This window comes from Xiphophorus couchianus, chromosome 5 (genome assembly GCF_001444195.1).
Source record: "Xiphophorus couchianus chromosome 5, X_couchianus-1.0, whole genome shotgun sequence".
Lineage (NCBI taxonomy): Eukaryota > Metazoa > Chordata > Actinopteri > Cyprinodontiformes > Poeciliidae > Xiphophorus > Xiphophorus couchianus.
The window spans coordinates 26,906,264-26,926,439 of NC_040232.1; the positions used below are offsets into that span (position 1 = coordinate 26,906,264).

General features: G+C 41.8%; 1 protein-coding gene across 6 annotated transcripts in view; it reads left to right on the forward strand.

Moving 5' to 3' along the window:
* znf516 (zinc finger protein 516) overlaps positions 1-13,769 on the forward strand; it is a 56,663-nt gene extending 42,894 nt beyond the window's left edge. For 4 of the 6 annotated variants that reach the window (XM_028017924.1, XM_028017926.1, XM_028017925.1 and 1 more), the window contains 2 exons: positions 4,361-4,465; positions 11,648-13,769. In XM_028017924.1, coding sequence (XP_027873725.1) covers positions 4,361-4,465; positions 11,648-11,835 — 293 coding nt within the window. In that variant the 3' untranslated portion in view covers positions 11,836-13,769. The other 2 variants (XM_028017927.1, XM_028017928.1) reach the window with 2 other exon arrangements.
* Positions 13,770-20,176: the final 6,407 nt, after the last annotated feature.

Sequence of the window (20,176 nt, forward strand, 5' to 3'; positions counted from 1 at the left end):
TCCATTTTCTGTACACCCTTGTCCCCTAGTGAGGTCGGGAGGATGTTTTAAACTGATAAAAGTATTTTAAAGTATATTCTTTGAGCTACAGGATGCCAGTGGAAGGACTTTAGAACTGGGGTAATGTGTTCTATCTTGCTAGTTTTAGTGAGCGCATGAGCAGTGGGGTTCTGGATCAGCTGCAGTTGTCTGTTGCAGTAATCAACGCAACTAAAGACAAACACATGGACGAGTTTCTCTACGTCTTGATCATTTAACCCTAGAAAGGTTGTTCAGGTGACAGCAGGCTGACTATGTAACTGTCTTTATGTGACTAAAGGGTTTCTAGCTGTAGTAACTGAAATCTACTGTGAAAATCTCAGGTTAAAGTATTGCAAAGCAGTCATCATTTCATTTTCCACTCCACAGAAATGTGCGCCTTTGTGTTGTTCCGTCACATAAAACCCCCATTAAGCGCGCTAAAGTTCCTGGTTGGACTTGCATGTTCTTGGGTTTAAGATGTAAAAGCAGGAGTAGTGCGTAGATAACATTTGTCTTTTTTTCTAACCGTGAAAGACGCGAGAAAACCTTTTCTGCTCTCAGGTCTGCGAGGCATTCACGGACCCCCGCTCCACTGTTCCAGAAAGCTGTCACAAACTGTTTGGGTCACGGCGCTCCGCCTGACGAAGAGACTCGCGCAGAGGAAAGCGAACAAACAGAAAAGGGAGGCAAAAAAAACAAGAGAAAGATGAGACATAATAATTACCCCACCAGCTGCTTTGGAAATGGTCATTACCCAACATCCGTAATATTTGCCCAGTTTGGGTTGTGTCTCTGAGGTCAAGCGGGGCTGTACGGAGCCAGGGGTCAGAGACAACAGCCCCAGAGCAGACGTGTGACATCGCTGTCACCCGTCCAGGCGCATATCGTCACCATCTGCCTTAGCCCTTTGAGTCACATGCTATAAAGTGACCTTTTTTGAGCAACTGAGTCTTTCTCCTGTTTCCCTCTGTAGTATGTGCCGACGTGTACGTGCGCGCGGGTGTGTGTGTGTGTTGGTGCGCTTGTGTTTTCTGTCCAGCTCTGTCTTGTCTTTCATTAGTGCGTCAGTGAGAAGGGCTGGCGGCCCAGAGTGGAAGTGGAGTATCCAGAGGCCAGCAGTCGGGCTGCCAGAGACACTCTCTTTCACCTCTTCCACCTCTCTGTCCTCCTTGTTCCTGCTGTGCCCCCTGCCCATTCACTCGCCGCCCCCTACCAACACAGAAACATTCGTCATAAACAGCTACTAGGTACTCGTCCAGGTATATGCACAGGGGCGATCCTTGTCCGCTGGAGGCTTTGGAGGCATTAAGCGCCACGAAGCCTCGGGCTTGTTATCCGTCAGCAAAAGAGGTCGTAGGGGTGTACGTGTGTGTGTTTGTGTGTGTCTGTTACGTCCAGAATGTCATTAAATGGATGCGAGAAGTTTAAAATGCCCCATGCAAATGTTGCCTCTGCTTCCAATATTGAAAGCGAACTGGAAAGAAGTTCGCGTTGGTTGCAGAAATGGAGCTGGTTGCACAAAAGGCACCAAAATGGGTTTTGAAAATGCAAAAAAAAAAAAAAAGTTCTACTTCATGTTGACAGCCGACTCCTGGAGCCTGCCAGGTCAATGCCGGGCAATAGTATTGACACAGGTCAGCACAAATTGGTGTATAGCTGCAAACTAGAAGGAAAATGATAGCTTATAGTGCATGTGTGTTCAGCTCCCTTTACTCCCATAGCTCTAAATAAAATCAGCTGCACCCATTTACCTTCAACTGCTGTGAAATGAGAAAATAAAATCCACCTCTGTTTAATTTAATAGTTCTGTGAAGGCCTCAGAGGTTTTGTAGGGCGCATTCACACCAGCCCTGTTTAGTGCGCTTTAATAGAACTCTGGTTTGTTTGTCTAGAAAGTCCAGTTCATTTGGGGAAGTGTGTATGCGCAATCAAACCAAAGAGCGAACTCTGGTCCACCTAAAAACCTAGCTCCCAGTTCAGTGAAGGTGAACACTATTGCGGTTTGAATTCATATCTGAATGTCAAGCAGACAGGAGTCTGCTCCAAAAACAGGAAGCTGACTAAAGCACAGGGTATTGTGGGTATTTTACAACCAAAACAAACAAAATGCTTAGCGAGAAAAATTTTTGAGTCTTTTGCCAAGGACCGCTAAAACGTCACAACACTCCATTTTTGCTTGCATTTCGAGAAGAAGAAAGTCACACTTATGTCTTCTTCACAGGATTTTATGTCGTTTCCTTTGGTGGTTTTTGGTGCAGTGCCACCACAGGCGAGGAGGGCAACTGGTTGCTGAAAGTGTTTGACAGTGCAGTGTGAAAGCGAACCACAATGTTCGCTTTCACGATTGGCTCGATTGGGAATTTTGGTTCCCAATCCAGCCAAGTCTACCAGACTATCAAGTGTGAAAACATCTTTAAAGAGCGTAGGAGAACAAACAGCATCAAGAAAACCAAGTAAGACAGAAGACAGAAAACCAGAACAACATGTGGAGAAGTTTATGGCATGTTCTAAAAAAAACTTCTGAGCTTTGTAAATGCCAAAATAGAAACGCAACTGCAAACCTACCGAAAGCGCCAACCTGAGCTTTCCCGCAGCTCAGGTGGGAGAATCAACTGAACTTAACTGGATACTATAAGCTAAACTTCTGGTTTGGACTCTTCATCTAGATTAACTCAAGTTTCAAGCAAACATGTTGAGCCTTACAAACTTTACATAACCTCTCTTACTTTGCATTTTGCATAAGGTTTCTCTCAAGTTCCTTCTTCCTTGCTGCTTAAGTCCATTAACGTGTCTACGCAATGTCAGTGTTACTGGGCGTGTGTGTGTGTGTGAGCGCAAGCGCTAACCTACCATGTGTCTCACCCTCTGCCAAACATGCACACTCAGTTCTTGAAACACGTACGCATACCGACACACACGCACGCACGCACGCACACACGCACACACACACATACACCTGACATGTGACACGCGGGCAGCGGAGCGGGCACATCACAGCCGGGGCGTTTTAATTGCCTGTAATTTATGCAGCGTGTGTGTGTATGTGTGTGTGTTGCTGTCAGCCTCTGAGATGATGCTGTGTGACAGCTGCAGTCCAGCCCCCCGAGCGAGCCGCTCATAATGACACATTAGACATACTAATGATGCCTCCCTGAGTCCATTGCTGATGCTACCTAGCTCCGCCGCATCACCCAGGCTTTTACACACACACACACGCCCACACACCCCCACACACCCCTGCACGCATTCAGTCCATTACTGACCTTTATGTCTTCATTTGGTTCCTTCAAACATGGTGGAAAGTGCCTTCCCACTTGTAGCAGTGTCCGGATCGGTTGTAAGTTAACGGTAGCTCCTGATTTTGTTTTTTCTGTTCGTTCTCCAAAAAGTGGCATTTTACAACGGAAATTAGCAAAACGCTATATAGTTTTTTCATGTTGGAAAAAAAAGTATCTTAAAGTCAGATCCGTTGATTCACAAAAAACGATCCTCATATTCTCACAGTGCCTTCCAGAAGTATTCATATGCCTAGGCCTGTCGCAGTAAGCAATAAATCAATTAATCGCATGATAAATTAAAACAAGCTCAATCATTTACATTTGCATGATATATTTATTTTTCTCCTCACTCTCTTTTTTACCAAAAACAAAAGTCTTCAGTCTGGTACTTTGGGCTCAACTGGCCCTTTTATTGAACGACAACTGAATTATGAAGTCACAGAGACTTCATAATTCATGTTATTTAAAATATCTTCCAGTTTCAGTTTTAAATATTCATTTGAATTTACAGTCTATTGCTCTGTAAGAATGTGTTGTTGCATTCTTATGCCATTACCATTACATGACTTGAAAATGGTGTCAAAACAACATTATTGTTTATCGCATAAAATGCTGGAACAATTTATCGTCCAGCAAAATTTGTTATTGTGACTGGCCTACACACACCTGTAATGTCTCGCAACTACACGCTTCAGTGTATTTTATTTTGATTTGATGCGATAGATCAAATGGACACATGGATTTAATTTTTTTTTTCTTTTTTTTCTTTTTACAAAATATCTAAAAAATGTGACATGCTTTGTAAGACATCTCCGCTCAGTCAACGCTTTTTGCTGCAGCTACAACAACATCAGATCTAGGGATCTGATTTATCGCCCACGCAAAAGCACGCCACACTTTTCAGATACATTTCTCTTTTTTGGGGTCTGAATACAAATTTCTCTTTTCCTCTGACTTTATTAGTTACTTTGTGTTGATCGGTCTTGTAAAAATATGCGTAAACTGCGTCGTGACTAATGGTGCATTCTTCCCCTTTCCTTCCTGTTTGTGTCCGTGACCAGGGATGCTGAGGTCTCTCATGCGGCAGGGCCAGTGCTTCTGCCGCGAGTGCGGGAAAAGCTTCAGCCAGCCAAGCCACCTGCGCACGCACATGAGGTCCCACACAGGTAAACGCGGCCACGACGTGGACCCACCGCTCTGAGGAAACACAAAACCTTACCAAGTGTTTGTTTTTTTTTTTAATCTAGATTCTAGTGGAAATATCTTGAATTAAGACAAAACTAACTTCGAAGTATCTTTTAAGCAAGATTTAAGGAGCTTGTTTTAAGTCAGCAGGTTCTCAATACTGATGATAATGTACTAGATTGTATCATTTATAACATGGGGAAAACGTCTTGTTATAAGTGAAATAAGCAGGCAGTGGAACTAGTACTTTATCGTCAATATTAGGGATGTGGACTAAAATGCTTTTGCTAGAAGTTAGAGAGAAAATACTTGGTAATATTTTGTGTTTCTGCAGTGCAAATAGGAACACAAAAATACTTGCATTTATCTGACAAATCAGCAAAACATTCCTTTCCCCGACTGTTGGCAAGAGAGTTCTTTGCAGATCTACAGTAATTTGTTAATATCTTGCATAGTTAAAAAAAAAAGAAAACTCACTTTTCTTATTGCAATATAATTAAGGTGTCACTTCCTGAGTAGATGGCCTTTAAAAATGCATTAAAGTTTCCTTAATGGATTTGATCAAAGCTCCAATAAACATTCTTTAAACTTATGAGAATCTGCGCCCGTTCGGTATTTATTAGAAGCTTGCATCTTTATTAGGCTCTTGAGATGTTGCACCTCCAGGAGCCTAAACACAACACTGATATTAAAAACGTCTGCTCTTAAGCTCTGCTGTGTGAGTTTATGAAGTCATATTCAGCAACTTGAGAGTTTTAGTTGCTAATCAAGTTCCAAAACTAATCGCAGTAACAGTAGGAGGAACGTTAATAATGACCAGCATGATGATCCGTACATGCAAGAACTCTGGCGTCCTGCTTTTTTTTTTTTTTAAAAAAAGTACCATTCTCCTGTTATTAATGCGCTTTTCAAACTTCTTTCGCCACTTCTTCATCAGTCACTCACATGGCCAACCCCCACAGCTCCATCCAGCCACCGGACGGCATGAGAGATGGTGAATAAATGCACGGGAACTCACATTCCCAGCGATTCCTCATTGTCGGACGCCACGTTCCGTCGCCGGCGTTGAGCGGAAATAAATCAAGAGTCGTCTTCCTCTTTTTTTTTCTTTTTTTCCCCCCCCCCGTTCATGCTGGCCGTGACAGCCGGAGCAGTGAGTCCCTCCCGCCCTGAGCCGGGCAGCTGTCTCTATTTTATATATTTTTTAAACGGAGACGTGATTCGCCGCAGACACCTGACCTGTGACAAATGGTATACATTATTAATCGCTTGTCAATTAGAGAGATGAAATTGTGCATTCTAATGAAGTGGAACGGCGTTCGTCCGCGCCAACTTTGGGGAAAACGGATTTGCATGACTGAGTGCCACTCACCACAAACAGCTTGATCTGGACACACTGTGTTTTTTCTCTTCTCCCTACTTACGTCCTTTCATTTATTATTTTTCTCTTCTGGTTTCTTTATGTCTCTCTCTTGCTCTGCAAAATTATTCAGAAATTTGTTCACAAATTACCCTATCGCATTTCGATTTAATGCGATAGGATAACACAAAGCTGTGCAGGTTTATAAAATTGAAGGGAAATAATTTTGAAACAAAAAAAAAGAAGTATATCTGACAAATCTGCTGTTCCTTAACTCTTATTAATTAAATCCAGAGTAAACATTTGTTCACGTAATTAAATAAATAGTTAAGCTGTGTGTAATTTGATCCCAGTGTAAATCCAGTTGTTCTATGAAGGACTCTGCATTTTGTTGGAGAATACTAGTGAACCGCCTGCCCAAAGAAGCAGGAGTCTAACTTTGTAGTGATTTGGGGAAAAGCAAAACATTATCAATGAACAGCTGAGCCTTAAACACCCCTTGCTGCCCAGCACAAGGTTGGTCCTGTTGTTGTTCTGTCTAAGACCACTGATCTTGGCCACGCCTCTTCCCTAAACAGGAAGCAGCCAATGCCCCAAACCAAGTAATTATTCTTTTTTTAATTTTCCCCATTTTCTTTTATTATGGGGAAGGAAAATGTTCCAGAAAAATTGGACCAAACAAACTGAACTTTGGCAAAGTGCCACCTTGAGCGCACCATCTCCACAGCAACAGAAGACAAGAAGCAGGTCAAAGTGTATGAATACGCTTTCATAGCTGTGCATTCCTCCTTCTACCTTTTCTTATTCATCTCCTCTGCAGTTTATCTCCTTCTCCCCTTCTTTTCCTCACGTTCTCTCTCTTTGTCCTCCTTTCTGCCACTCGGCTGCTGCCTGTCTCCTGCCTCCTCCTCTCTCTCGCTCTCCTGTCCTGTCATGTCCATCAGCCGGGCCGGCCGTGATCGCGGTCGACACGGAGATAAGTAGCTTCTTTACAGAGAGTGTGAATGATATGTGGCACAGCCAGTGATTCTAAGTGACAGAGGCCAAATGGTAAGTGATGCAGCGCCGAGCTTCCCCTCAAGCCCCGCTGTAAACACACACGCACATGCCGACTCTTGCTCACACATGGACCACGCGGAGGGGTCTGTGAACACTCCGCCGCGGCAGTAATTAATGTTGTCACCCAGAGTCGTCTTCGGCGCGGACGTGCACGCGCGGGAAAAGGCCAGCCACCCCGAGGCCCTCGATTAACATGCGTCACATTAAATCACCGACTCGCCTCCGCCAGGTTCCGTCACCGTCTTCGAGCGCCATCGTCGCCCGTCGCCGCCAGATCCCCTCTGCTAACGAGGGCCGCTGGCGGCGAAAAGGCCGTGGTGTTTACGCGGGACAGAGAGAAAGAGAGAGAGGAAGGGAAGAAGAACAAGTAAATGCTTGTATGGACCTGGTGAAACTCGGGGTGTCGAACTCGTTTTCATTTTGGGTCGGGGTTGCCAGATCTGACTGATGTTTTCCAGTCTAAACGCAAAGTAAAACCCACTAAACTCAAAAACAAACAAACAAACAAACAATCAGAAAAATCACCTCAATGGCAACCTCTACTGAAACTCAGAAAGTCATAAATATAATCTTACATGTCCTATTGGTTTGCTACATTTTTAGACTTCTGACAATTCAGAACGTTTTTGGTTGTTATTTCTTATATTTAAACCAGAACAGGATTCTACTGGAATGGTGAAAACGTGTCCAATCTGGCAACACTGATCCAAATGTTATCAAAAAACTGTGCCAGGATGTATTGATACTGAACAAACTTTTAAATATGGCTGCATCTACTTACCATAAGTACTTCATCATATTAATCATCTTTTCACACTGATCAGTCCCTCCAGGGTTTTGTGATTTTATCTTGCTGATTTTGAAGTATTTGCAAGAAAATTTGCTATATTTAAGCTTATGGATGACGGTAATTTTTTGTTACTTGCCGCATTGATCGAGAAGTGTAAGTTGACATCAAGTGAATGTAGCAGAAGCAAAAAATTCTGCCACCTGCACAATTATACCTCAGCATAAAAGAGCACACCACCTGTTGATTTTGCGGGAATTTCCGTGATACATCGTGGAGTCGCAAAAAAGCGGAGGGACTGACTGATGTCATTTGGCAGGATTCAGGTAAAAACTGCTCTGACTTGATTGATAAAACAATATTTAGGCACACGACTGTTATTGTGAAGATTTCTGTTTACGTGTCCCTGTGGAGTCTAGAGGACCACATAGAAGGCTACGGTGGCCCGGATTTGGCGTCCGGGCCTTGAGTTTGGCACATGTGTGGTAGAGCGTTTAACCAAATGCCCTCCTCCTCCTCCTTCCTTTGCCCCTACCCCACTCCTCCTCTTCCTTCTTCTCCTCTTCCTCTGTCCTTCTCCCCCTCACAGTTGGGTTTGATTATAACGGACTCCACCGAGGTACTGACGCTCACACCACCGCTTCTGAAGCTCCCAAACAAGTATGTGGCACAATGGCTAATCACTGGGCTCCGTCATCCGGCTTCTGCATGTCTCTCATTATCGCTGTCTCACCTCATGCATGCCTGCCTGCCTGCATGTGTGTGTGTGCTTATGTGTGTGTTTCACGTCCTGTGCATGTTTGGCCCCCTTTTTGTTTTTTGTTTTTATTTGTCTTTGCTTGTGTGTGACCATCACATGTGGCGACCTCGCTGCCTGGCATTCACACCTGGCATCCTCACCCTACACACAGCAGGATCACACCTGGCGCCTGTGCGTGGGGGTGTATGTGTGTGTGTTCTGCACACATGGAAACAGCCTAACAGCTTGTTATAACAATTTTGGTTTTATTTTATTTGTAGAATGTTCTTATTCGCTTTGGTAGAAAAAGCTCGTTCTGCGCTTGATTCTCTCCGCTGTACGTTGAGATGACGAGACTTCTCAACATTTATTCTATAACTAGCTTCAGTTTTAGTCATTTCAGCTTAAGAAAATTGCAATACTGCAACAACAGTAACCATATAACCTCATCTTGTACCAGAAGAAAAATGTCAGTCTCTTACAGCTCCCTTCACATATATTTGGAAAAGCCTCAAAAACGGTTGCTATGGAGTTTTTGTTACCCTTGACTCTGTAGTTTTTAGGAGTATGGAGTCCCAATATGTTTCTGTGGAACGATAATTTGTTTCTCCGCATTAACAAGAGATGTGATATTAATGGGTTCGCCATTAACCTATTCACTTTTGCATTACTGCAGAGCTTCATTCAGATGAGTCTGTGAAACTGTAGTTTTAGATTGTAACATTTTATTTGTGCTGTCAGAAAGAAAACTTTAACTTATGGGAAACAAAAATCAGCATCTTTCAACATTAGCATGTTGGGCAGTGCGTACACGGGAGTGATTGACAGTGCTACAGCCTTCCTCTGATTGGTTGTTTTTGACCAGGAGAGGTGCATTTTTACAGACCACAATAGTCATGGTGACTGTTTTTTTTGTGAAAAACAAACAAAAACAAAACATATTTTTGTAAAAGTTACATACTGCAGCTTTAGCAGGCACCTCAGCTCCAGTAAGACCACAAGGAGTTTGAGGAGAATTTGCGACAATAATCTACAAAAAGTCTTTAAAAATATCATAGCTGCAATAAACGTACATTATTTTTCCAGTCCACAAAGCTGGTGTTAGCCAGTTCCACTTCCTGGTTATGACCAAGCCACAGTGAGACCACAGAACAACTAGCAGTTTCTTTGTCTTACAGAAACCGCGATATGTGCTAACTTAGCAAGCCCGTAAAAAACAACGCAATTTAAAAACATGTACGACACAAAAGTGATCACTCAAGTTAGTGTGCATGTGTATCAGTGCATGGCATGAAAGCCTCACCTGCCATCTAGAAAAGCTGAGTTTCTGTGCATCCGTTTGGTTTCATGTGAGCTAAGAATGAAGAATTTTATGAATCTACTAAAAAAAAATCAAACCTTTGAAACTTTCTACAGTCGCACTGTTTTGGTTTTTTGTATTAAAAAAAACAACGCGATTAAAGAACAATAAAACCTTTTCATCTGAAATTCATCGAAAGATAAGCTCCTAAGAATGTCAAAATAACTGTGAGAAATCCAATAGAACATTTCCTTGAACGCTTAGGCGTTCTGAATGTTATTGGAGTTAGTCATATTGGTAAAAGATCCACATCTGTTCTGTTTTTCTCGTTCAAACAGAGCCGGGTTCTAAGACTCATCATTTATCACACAGCTCGCACGCAGACTCAGATTTACCTCGCACTCTGAGTGATGGGAGCAGGCGCAGCAGAGGGGTCCAATTAGATGTACTGTTGACGCTGCTTTACGACGACGATAACCTTTAGCATAATGTAGTGCACCGGTCCCGTCAGCCATGTTTCCTCCCAGGACGATGTCGTTTAGGTTCTCGCTTTTCCCCTCACGTCTCTTCTGCTGCGACGATTTTTATTTTCTTCCATGTTTTTTTTTTGTGATTAATTACACCATTTTTTTTTGGTTTTTATCCCTCTCACCCACCTTCCCCCTATTTCTTTTCTTTCTGTTGCGTTTCTGATGATGTATGATAACAGCCATATTTTCTTGTTTCTTCTTCAGGGAGAAAGGTGCGGGAGGGGAGGCGGGAGGCCATTTGTTTTCCCACCTTGATATTCTTCCATTTATCAAAATGATAATTAGGTGCAATTAAATGGCACTCTCATTTGTTTTGCTCACATGTGTTGCCTTTTCTTTTTTTTTGCTTCCTTGCCATTGTAGGTCAGTCTAATTAGAAGAAAGTGCACAGGGTTGTGGGTGTGTGTGTGTGTGTGTGGGAGGAAGGTGCATGCATCGGCCCCAGTGATTGAGTGAAGTAGAAAGAAGACAAAAGAACAACTATTCAGGCAGAAGTGTTTAAACTGTTTCTGCTAACTTTGATTCTTCTTCTCACAGTAACAACTTGCCCACTGAAGATTGGTTTTTGAAACCACAAACAAAAAAAATAAATCATCTAAAAGTTGGATTATTTTGTTCACTTTTGATATCAGAAGTAAAATAAAATATATATATTTCAACAATGTGAATGAAAAACAATATAAATAATGAAAACAGGAACAGAATAATTGTCATAATCTAACAAGAAATAGAATAAGTTTTCATTTGAGCAAACAAATTATGCTCACATTACAGTGCCACCGTAGAAAGATTCAGTGCAAGTATTTAAAATAAAATTGCTAACTTTTATATCCGTTGCTCACACATCGTTGTGTTTACATTTCAGATTTTTTTGTGCGCTGTAAGTTCTCGATGAATTTGTTCTTTTTGTGACGCCTTGGCTTCAAAAGCTCTAACATTTTTCATCACAGACTTTCCACGATTTAAAGTTCTTTCATATCGATGCCGGAGTGACTTTATATATTCAGCTGATCGCAAAGTTGCCCCTACCTATTGCTACCCACAGTGGGTAAGAAGGCTGAAAGAATGCTGCTACATTTTTCTCGCGCTTGCAGACGAGGACCGGCGTTTAATTGCCAATTATTTACAAATGAAAAAAAAAAAAAACACGTACAGAAAAAGTGTTTGAAAGCTTCATTCCGCTATTCCAACTTCAGAGCCGTCTCGTGGATCCGTTCACATTCGGTTGTGTTTGCTGTCGCTTGTTGTCACATTCCGCCGCCTCATTCGTCAAATATGTCGCTGTGCTTCATTCGCTGCTCTCTGTATCATAGCTTTTCCCGCTCCTGCTGTACGCCGTTGCACGTGGCTTGCGTCTGACCTGTTGTCTGCCTGTGTTTGTTCTCCAGGGGAAAGGCCATTCTGCTGCCAGCTCTGCCCATACCGAGCATCTCAGAAAGGGAACCTAAAGACGCACGTGCAGAGCGTCCACCACATGCCTTTCGACAACAGCCAGTACCCCGACGCGAGGAGCTCGTCCCTGAGCCAGGAGGAGCGGAAACCAGCGGCGGCCAAACACGTACCAAATCTGCAATGACGCCGACGACAGACCTTACTGTGATTAACTGGACCGCAGCCTCGGCACAGACGACTCCTGAAACCCAAGATCCGAACCTACACTCTCGATTGACTCGTAATTCTGGAGGAATGAAGGTTCTTTTAGGATTTCTTAATGTTTTTTGTTTTTTTCTGCTTTTGCGAAAAGGCCTGCGAAGATATGTAAAATTACATAAAAAAAAAAAAAAAAAAAGAACATGAATCGGAAAAGAAATTCTGACGACGACATGAAAAGACGTACAAGCTTATTGTGAGCAAATGAAGATTGAAAAATCTTAAGTGTCTTCTCAGCTGGACTCAACAAATTTGAAATCCTTTGCAACGTTTCAGTCATCTTTTGGACATAAATGCTTGTGTCATTTCAAACATTCCTGAATCTTCTTTTGTTGTTGTTGTTGTCAGAATTAAGATCCATCTCTTGCTTTCGTGTTTGAGGTGTAAAGTTGCCAAGTGCAGCCTTAAAGAAACAAGTCAAGTGTCTATAAAGACACAAAAAGTCAACTCATATGGAGCTGGTTTAATCAAAAACAGTGGAAGTACTTGATGGCCACCGTTGTCCCTCAGGCGCTCGCTTTTTGGCTTCGTTGTACATGAGTATGGACAAATGGACAGCAGAAGAGGAAGCCCTCTGGATTCGAGTTTAGAGGAGGACAAATTACAATCTGCTCACCACAACGTCTTCACTGCGGGAAACTGAGGAGCACAAGTCGCCACTTAGAAGCTGCAGGGAGGGGCGGGATAAGAAAGGAAGAAAGCGAGAACGCTAAAGGCGATGTGTGCTTAAGTGCTCATTAAGAAAAAAAGAAGGAAAGATGTGTTTTTAATAACCAATATAAATGAGCATCCCATTCTTAAGGCCATTCATTTATTGTCCATTGAGTTTTCCTTTATAACCTGTTCATAAAAAATTTCTGGCTCTAAATTAGGCCGAGGCTTCAACGTCAAGAATAGCAGGGAGGAGTTGGCTCCAAATTTTATTTTATTTATTTATGTGCACTTGGAAAAAAAAAAAGAAATTGGTACTATTGAAAAATAACCTCTCCTACAAGATACACTTGGACTTTTCTGCATATTGATCTGCAAAACGACCTACGTGATGACATCATAGTCATAATCTCGTTATGCTGGGTTTTAAAACAAATCGCATTTTCATCTTGTGATTTGCGCCGTCAGTTTGGAGAAACGTAGCGTTGATTAATCTGCTGGTTATGAATAAGACCTGACATAACCTGGTTATACTGGGAAGGTGACAAGTAGTGACAATAGGTGAAGCTTATGTCAAAAGTAAAGAAACTGGACAGAAAATATCTAATACGGGAGAAGAATAATCTAAAAACAAACCATCAGTGAAAGCTGTAAGAAAAACCATAGTTTTTCTATGGTAAAACTATTAAAGTTCAATCATTTAACGTTGGTTATTTCAGGAAACGTGGTATTTCTGTTGTAGCGGTTAAACTAGAGATGCACCAATTGGTGAAAAGATGCATGTGAAATTTTCAATTTACACAATTTTGTACATGCATTCAAAATGTTTTTACCCTTCCTGACGGGATTAGTTATCGATTACACAAATAAGGAACGGGGGGACGTCACACTGTGTGCAAGGTTACTCTTATTCTAAAACAAAGATCAAATGATTCCACCATATGTATCCCACATCTGTTCGAAGGCCGAATGCTCTTTCAAAACCTTTAAGCGCTCACTGATACTGAAACTAGCCTACTTTGAAACGTCTTCCTTAGGTAGCAACTTCCACACCAAAGAGTGTTGTTGTTGCTGATGAACGATGGAGGCCAGTCCCGATCATTCAGTGCATCTCTACGGTAGATACAACTCAGTTCATTCAACCCCTACATAAGCTGTGTTTTGTTCAATTTTACTTTCAACCGTGCCTCATTTGCAAAATATTGGAAATATATATATATATATATATATATATATATTTTTTTTTTTAGCTAATGTCAACATGAGAAATGAGGACTTACATAAGCCTGCCAATCCGTAACGACATGTTGGAAGATTTGAAGAGACAACAGAGCCACTCTCCAATGCTGTGGGTCCGGTTCTGTGAATGATGATGTCTAGATCTGTATTCTGCTGATAGGAGGTCAGAGATCAGGAGATGAGATTTCTTGGGATTTTGGGGATATATATACATCCGGAGTTGGTGAGGGGGAGGCTTATTTTGAAGCCCTCGGAGACTAACGGGGGTTAGTGTGGGTTTAGATTGTCACCTTTCCAAACCTTCTATTTTCTGCATCTCCGTCTCGACGTTCTTCATACTCTCCTACCTCCTTCGCAATGAAAGCCTGTTAAAAGTTTATCGCAATGAAGCTGAACTCATTAGCTCTGCTCACTTTTCACCCTTAGAACAACAACAAAAAAAAATCCCTCACTTGAAATCAGGCATGCCTGGATGAAACGAGGAAACGACAAAAGCGAGACTTTTTAAGAGCCGACTTCCTGGACTGAGAAATCTGAACGGCAAAGCTAACGAAAAGGCGTTTTGTACTCGTTTCAAGACGGCAGTACTTTTTACATGCTTGTAGGTTGTCTTTTTTTGTAATGCATACAATGCCATGTGCTTGAATTTGCCTAATTTATACACATGTGGGTGTGTGTGTGTATGCGTGCGTGTGTTTGTGTGCGTGTACAGAAGGCGTGGGTAGTTAAAATACTTGAAATGGATCCTCTAGCCTTTGGGGGTAGTATAGTACTAATACCAATGTTGTACAGAATTCCCTTTAAGATTAACTCCTCAGAGTTTGTACTCCAAAGTGTGACTTAGAAAACTGTAAAGCAGGAGTGAGTGTGTGTAAAAACAAAGTGTATCTGTAACCCACTTTTACCAAACCCTTCATAAGCAGCAGTAGAAACCAAATGGCATTACTAGTGCACTTAGGCTAGGTTAGCGCTTTAACTAGTTTCATTTGTCTCCACGTACAGTTAAGATTTCTTTGAGAATATCTCCCTCTTTTGTTTTTCTTCTTTTTTTAAAAATTGGTGCCGGCTAACAAACTTCCTTGTCATTCTTGATATAGATGCTTTTTTTTTTTTTTTTATTAGAATGATTCCAGATATTCCAATGATTAGAAGAAAATAATAATGAAATAAAGATTTATCACATGAAGGCTGTACAGCACAGCTTTTTAGTGTGTTCTCTTTGAAAAGATGGATATTGCTAGCTACAACTGTGCTTTTTTAAAAATAATTTTGTCATTTCGTTTTCCATTTTAGAGCTTATTTTCCCTAAACTGTAGAACTTACTCATTAGCTAGTCAAAGCAGTCACCCCAGAGGGACTGGCAGGTGTTTCTTTTTGGTTGTTTAAAAAAAAAAAAATTATTTTCATGCCTATTGTATTGTGTGTTTTTTTTGTCTGTATTGCTGTTTTTTTATAACTTGTTTTGGTCTATGATTAATTTACCCTAGGAAACATTATTATTCCAAATGTACTTGGTTGAGACCTGTATTTATTATCACTTCAAAAGCGATGAGAGGACAGGAGCGAGACGGGGGCCGTTTGATTTCATTAGATTTTTCCAGGTTGGTTTTTTTCTACTGTGTAGTTTCGTTTAGTTTTTTTCGCTTTGTTTTTGAAGCCAGCAAGCCGTCGTGAAAGCTCTACCTCGTCTGAGCCGTTCTCAGTTCTGTTACACTTTTGTACATCGTTTCAGAAAGATGTAACATCATGTCCACAATAAAGATCAATACGCAAATATGGCACCTGGTTGCCTTGTTTTTTTGTTTTTTAAATCGGTCATTTCAGGGAGTTCCTCAAATTGTAGCGAGTCACGTTGTCTGTTTGATATTTAGTAGCCTTCATGATTATTGTTCTTGGTTCCGTCAAACAGCTGGGCCATGTCAAGGCTGCATTTAATTTTAGTAACCCGTCAAATTGTATCTGTTTATTTTCTATTCAAAATCAGGATGAGTGAATACTTATGTTCTCATAAAATAATTTAAAGGACCAATGATGAGTTTATATATTTATCAAAACTAGTATGAGAGGACAGCAGCGAGACGAGATAAAAGAAATCGTGTGTTTTATTTGTGCCTCCTTACAATTTAACTAAGCAGAAAAATAACATAAGTAACACAAAAGTATACATTTCTATGCCTGGGATTGAATGTTTCCATTGGGAACTTGAGACCAATATACACTCCTCAAAAAAATAAAGGGAACACTTAAACAACACAATATAACTCCAAGTAAATCAAACTTCTGTGAAATCAAACTGTCCACTTAGAAAGCAACACTGATTGACAATCAATTTCACCTGCTGTTGTGCAAATGGAACTTTGTACAGAACAAAGTATTCAATGAGAATATTTCTTTCATTCAGATCTAGGATGTGTTATTTGAGTGTTCCCTTTATTTTTTTGAGCAGTACTGATATATATACATATATTTGGCCAGTGACTAAAATTGCCACACCTAAAACACTTATCACCCTGAACACATAATCTCCACAGTGAAACATGGTGGTGGCAGCATCATAGTGTGGCTCTGGTTTAGTTCAGCAGGCACAGGTAGCTACTTGGAGCTGATGGGAATATGACTTTTACTATGTACATGTCCGGTACGTAGAAAATCTGTTAGACTGTAAAGAACTTTAGACTGGGAAAGTCTACAGGACAACCTGAAACAAAGACATCATTTAGATCGAAGAATACTGGTGTGTTGTAATGGCAAGACTTAACAATTGATGTACATACAGTAGATGCCTATCCATTCAGCCTGATTGAGCTTCAGCTGTTTCGCAAAGAATAACAGGCAAACATCTCCAGCCCTTTGTCAACGATTCTGTTCGTAACCCTTGTGGACAGCAAACGTGTTGAGGGGAGTCGTTTTGAGCCAGAGGAACAGGTGTCTGATTTTTGCAGATGATGTGGTTCTGTTGGCTTCATCACACTGTGATCTCTAACTTTCACTGGAGCAGTTCAAGTTGAATGTGAAGCAGGCAGGATGAAAATGAGCGCCTCCAAATCTAAGACCTTGGTCTTGAGTCAGAAAAGGGTAGAGTGCCTCCTCTCGGTTGGGGATGAGATCCTGACCAAAGTGGAGGAGTTTAAGTATCTCTGGATCTTGTTCACAAATGAGAGAAAAATGAAGTGAGAGCTCGATAGGTGGATTGGTGTAATGACACAAGAGCTGTACTGGTCTGTCGTAGAGAAGAGAGAGCTGGGCAGAAAGGTAAAGCAGCAACTCCATTTACCAGTCGATCTACGTCTTGTAACGCTCGGGTTGTATTTAAGGGGGGAGAGGAGGCGGCAGACTCGTCTGGGCGATCAAAAACGCACAGCCACACTGGTACTGGGAATTTCCACAGTGTTGTCTTTTAATAAACTCTCTTCACCAACCTTACAAGCCCGGTTGAACGGCTGCTATAATAACAAACATGCAAATTAGCAGAGTCCAAACAACCCGTAACATTACTAAGGAAAGCTAACCTGTCGTAGCACGTTTCTCCCACGCTCTCTACAGAGAAGCCGTGGCGCATACTTGTGACGTCACTAGCAACACTAGAGTGTCTTAAAGAGACACTACACAATTACGGCTGTTACAGTCTCTACCCTTATCTCTTGTCATCAGCTCTGGGTTGTGACTAAAAGACAGAGATCTTGAATACAAGCAGCCGATACGAGTTTCTTTCACAGGATGCCTGATGCTCCACTTCAAGAGGAGCCAGTTCAGGCAACTTGATCATATGCTTGGGATGATCCAGGTGAGGCACTCCAGACACATCCCATTGGGAGGAGATTCGGAGTAAGACTTAGCACGTGCAAGGGCGACTGTATTTCATGGGTGACCTTGGGACGCTCTGGTATTCCCCCAGAGGAGCTGACCCAAGTGTCTGGAAAGAGGGAAGTCTCGGCCTCTCTACCTAGGCTGCTGCCCCCAAGACATGATCCTGGATTAAACAGAGGATAACGGACAAATGGATGGACGGATATTTCCGTCTCTAGATAGACAAATCTAAATGGACTTACAAGGAAAAAGTATTTATTAAAAGAAGACGTTTTTAATTTTTTTAATTTGTATAAATTTAATTTTTGGTCTAGTCAAGATTGTCAATAAACTGCATTGAACTTTGAGGTTGTCGTATCACAGAATGTTCAAGGTACATGACTACTTTGGTGAAGCATGTATTGATCATCAAACCCTTCTACCCCGACCCGTTCCTGCATGTGTTTTGATGTCTTTAAAAACACGCAGCAACTTTGACAATTACTCGCAGTGCGAGTGTTGCTGATCCACGGCGAGTTGAAAACAGATCAAACCTGGACCGCACCGCAAGCAGCCGCTCCCTTTCATACCGCGGTGACACGACCGACGGACCCTGACTTTGATGTTCGTCCAGGCCTCGCCGCCACCTTCATGTCCGTGTGTGACCCTGCAGCCGAAGTCGGGCTGCCCAGCAACGATGATAAGAAACTCACAACCTTCAGCTCTGAGCGACCACCTGGGGATCGGCTGCTACTTTGCCAGTCCCTTTCATGTTCTTGCCTCTGTGTGCGCGCGGCGCGCCTGTCGGTTTGAGTGACGCCTGAATGACAGGTTCCCTCTGAGAACATGGCACACCGCGTTAATGCCAGGCAGGGCCCCGTGGGCTGAGAACAGACTGCAGCTGCCCGTCACTCTTCCCAGACCTCATCAGTCACTGCGAAGGCAGACGTGAAGGCCCTGAGCTCCCTGGAAAAAACCTGTTCGCTGACATCTCTTCTTTCTGTCACCCAGCAGAGAGACGCTGACTGACTGGATGACTGACTGAGGCGGAAAAATACGCCAAACTCCAGGCTGACTCTTAGCTGATGGATAGGTACATTAGAAAACACTATAGTGTGACTTTTTTATGTGTCATAAAAGAAAGCTGCTCTTAGAGGAAGTCTTGTTTTGCAGGTATAACCACAGGGGGCATCGGTTTTCCCGAAACAGAGGGAATTTTGAAGACTTTTTAAGAACAGGTTTAGAGTTTCTGCTTTTTTTTTAACTAGTACTAATTGGTACTACTTGGGGAATTATTTCCCATTTTATATTTGTAGTGGGTAGTAGCTGCCACTCTTGTGACGATGAAATATTTCAGACACCAAAATTTTATCTAAGATATTTGGAAAACAGTTTAGACAGTTTATACAGGATAGCCTTTGACTAGCTCAGGTTCGATTAGCAACCTGAGCTATTAACTACCTTCCCTCTTCGTAAGCAACCCATCTCTGACAATATCATCAGACTCACCTTGCCCACTAGAGCTCCAAAAACATGCCTCTCCTTCTCCAGACGTGATCATTCCTGGCTCCTGGAAAGAAATTCAACTTAATTCCATTTCTCATTCCCTGTGAATATTCTTCTAAATAAACCTTTAACTCTTGACCTTAGTGATTCAGTATGCGAGTCAGGAAATTGAACCCCAAAATAACAAATATTTTTGCTTAACAAATATTTTTGCTGTTCATGAGAGAGGCATTCCGACCAGAAATCTCTTACACACTAACTATGTTCAGCTGACTGTGAAGCTGGTTACCGTACAAGTTTTGTTCCGCCGTCTTGAATATCCATACTCACCTTTCACCGCAATCTTCGAAGCAAAGCATGTAGAGCGAGGGGCTGGTTTTCACCAGGCTACCTTCTTTGTATTGGCAAAATGGGTTTTGCACACTTGGCGACAGTTGTTCCTTCCCAACTCCTCATAGCACACTTTGGTTCTGACACATGGTAAACTGATGCTAATGTGTTGCTTTATCAGTTCCTCATGTTTGTCTTTGCCCCTCTTTACAATTATTCTAAGTTTATTTGTTCCATGTTTTTCTTGGAGGCTCAGGAGAATGTTACTAGCATTCAACAAATGATGTATTTTAACTGGACGTTGAAGTATCATCCATTGTATAATACCTCATGACCAGGATGGCATTCATAAAATAATGCTGCATCTTACAGAGCTGCTATGAATTTCTTATAAACAGGTGGTGTCCTGACTTTTTTAAATTTAAAAATCACATTTTTAATTTTTTTATTTTGACCTTGGCACTTAACAGCTGATACTAAAACTAAACCAAACTAAAAATTTCTCGTGAAGGTGAATTTTACTACTCATAATCTTTTGAAAGAGCCTGGTTTAAAAAATCTTGAGCTATGCTCCTTATGTATTTCTCTACTTTCTCTAGTCAGATCAAGTCCTGTTTAAATCTTCACAACCCTTCTCTTAGCTCTGTAGTTCACTGCACTGTCCAAGTCAGAGGGCCTGATCTCAATGTGCCACCAGGGAGCGCTATTCCTCTCGAATGGCTTCCTAAATGCTCTCTCTTTTTCTTTTTTTTTTT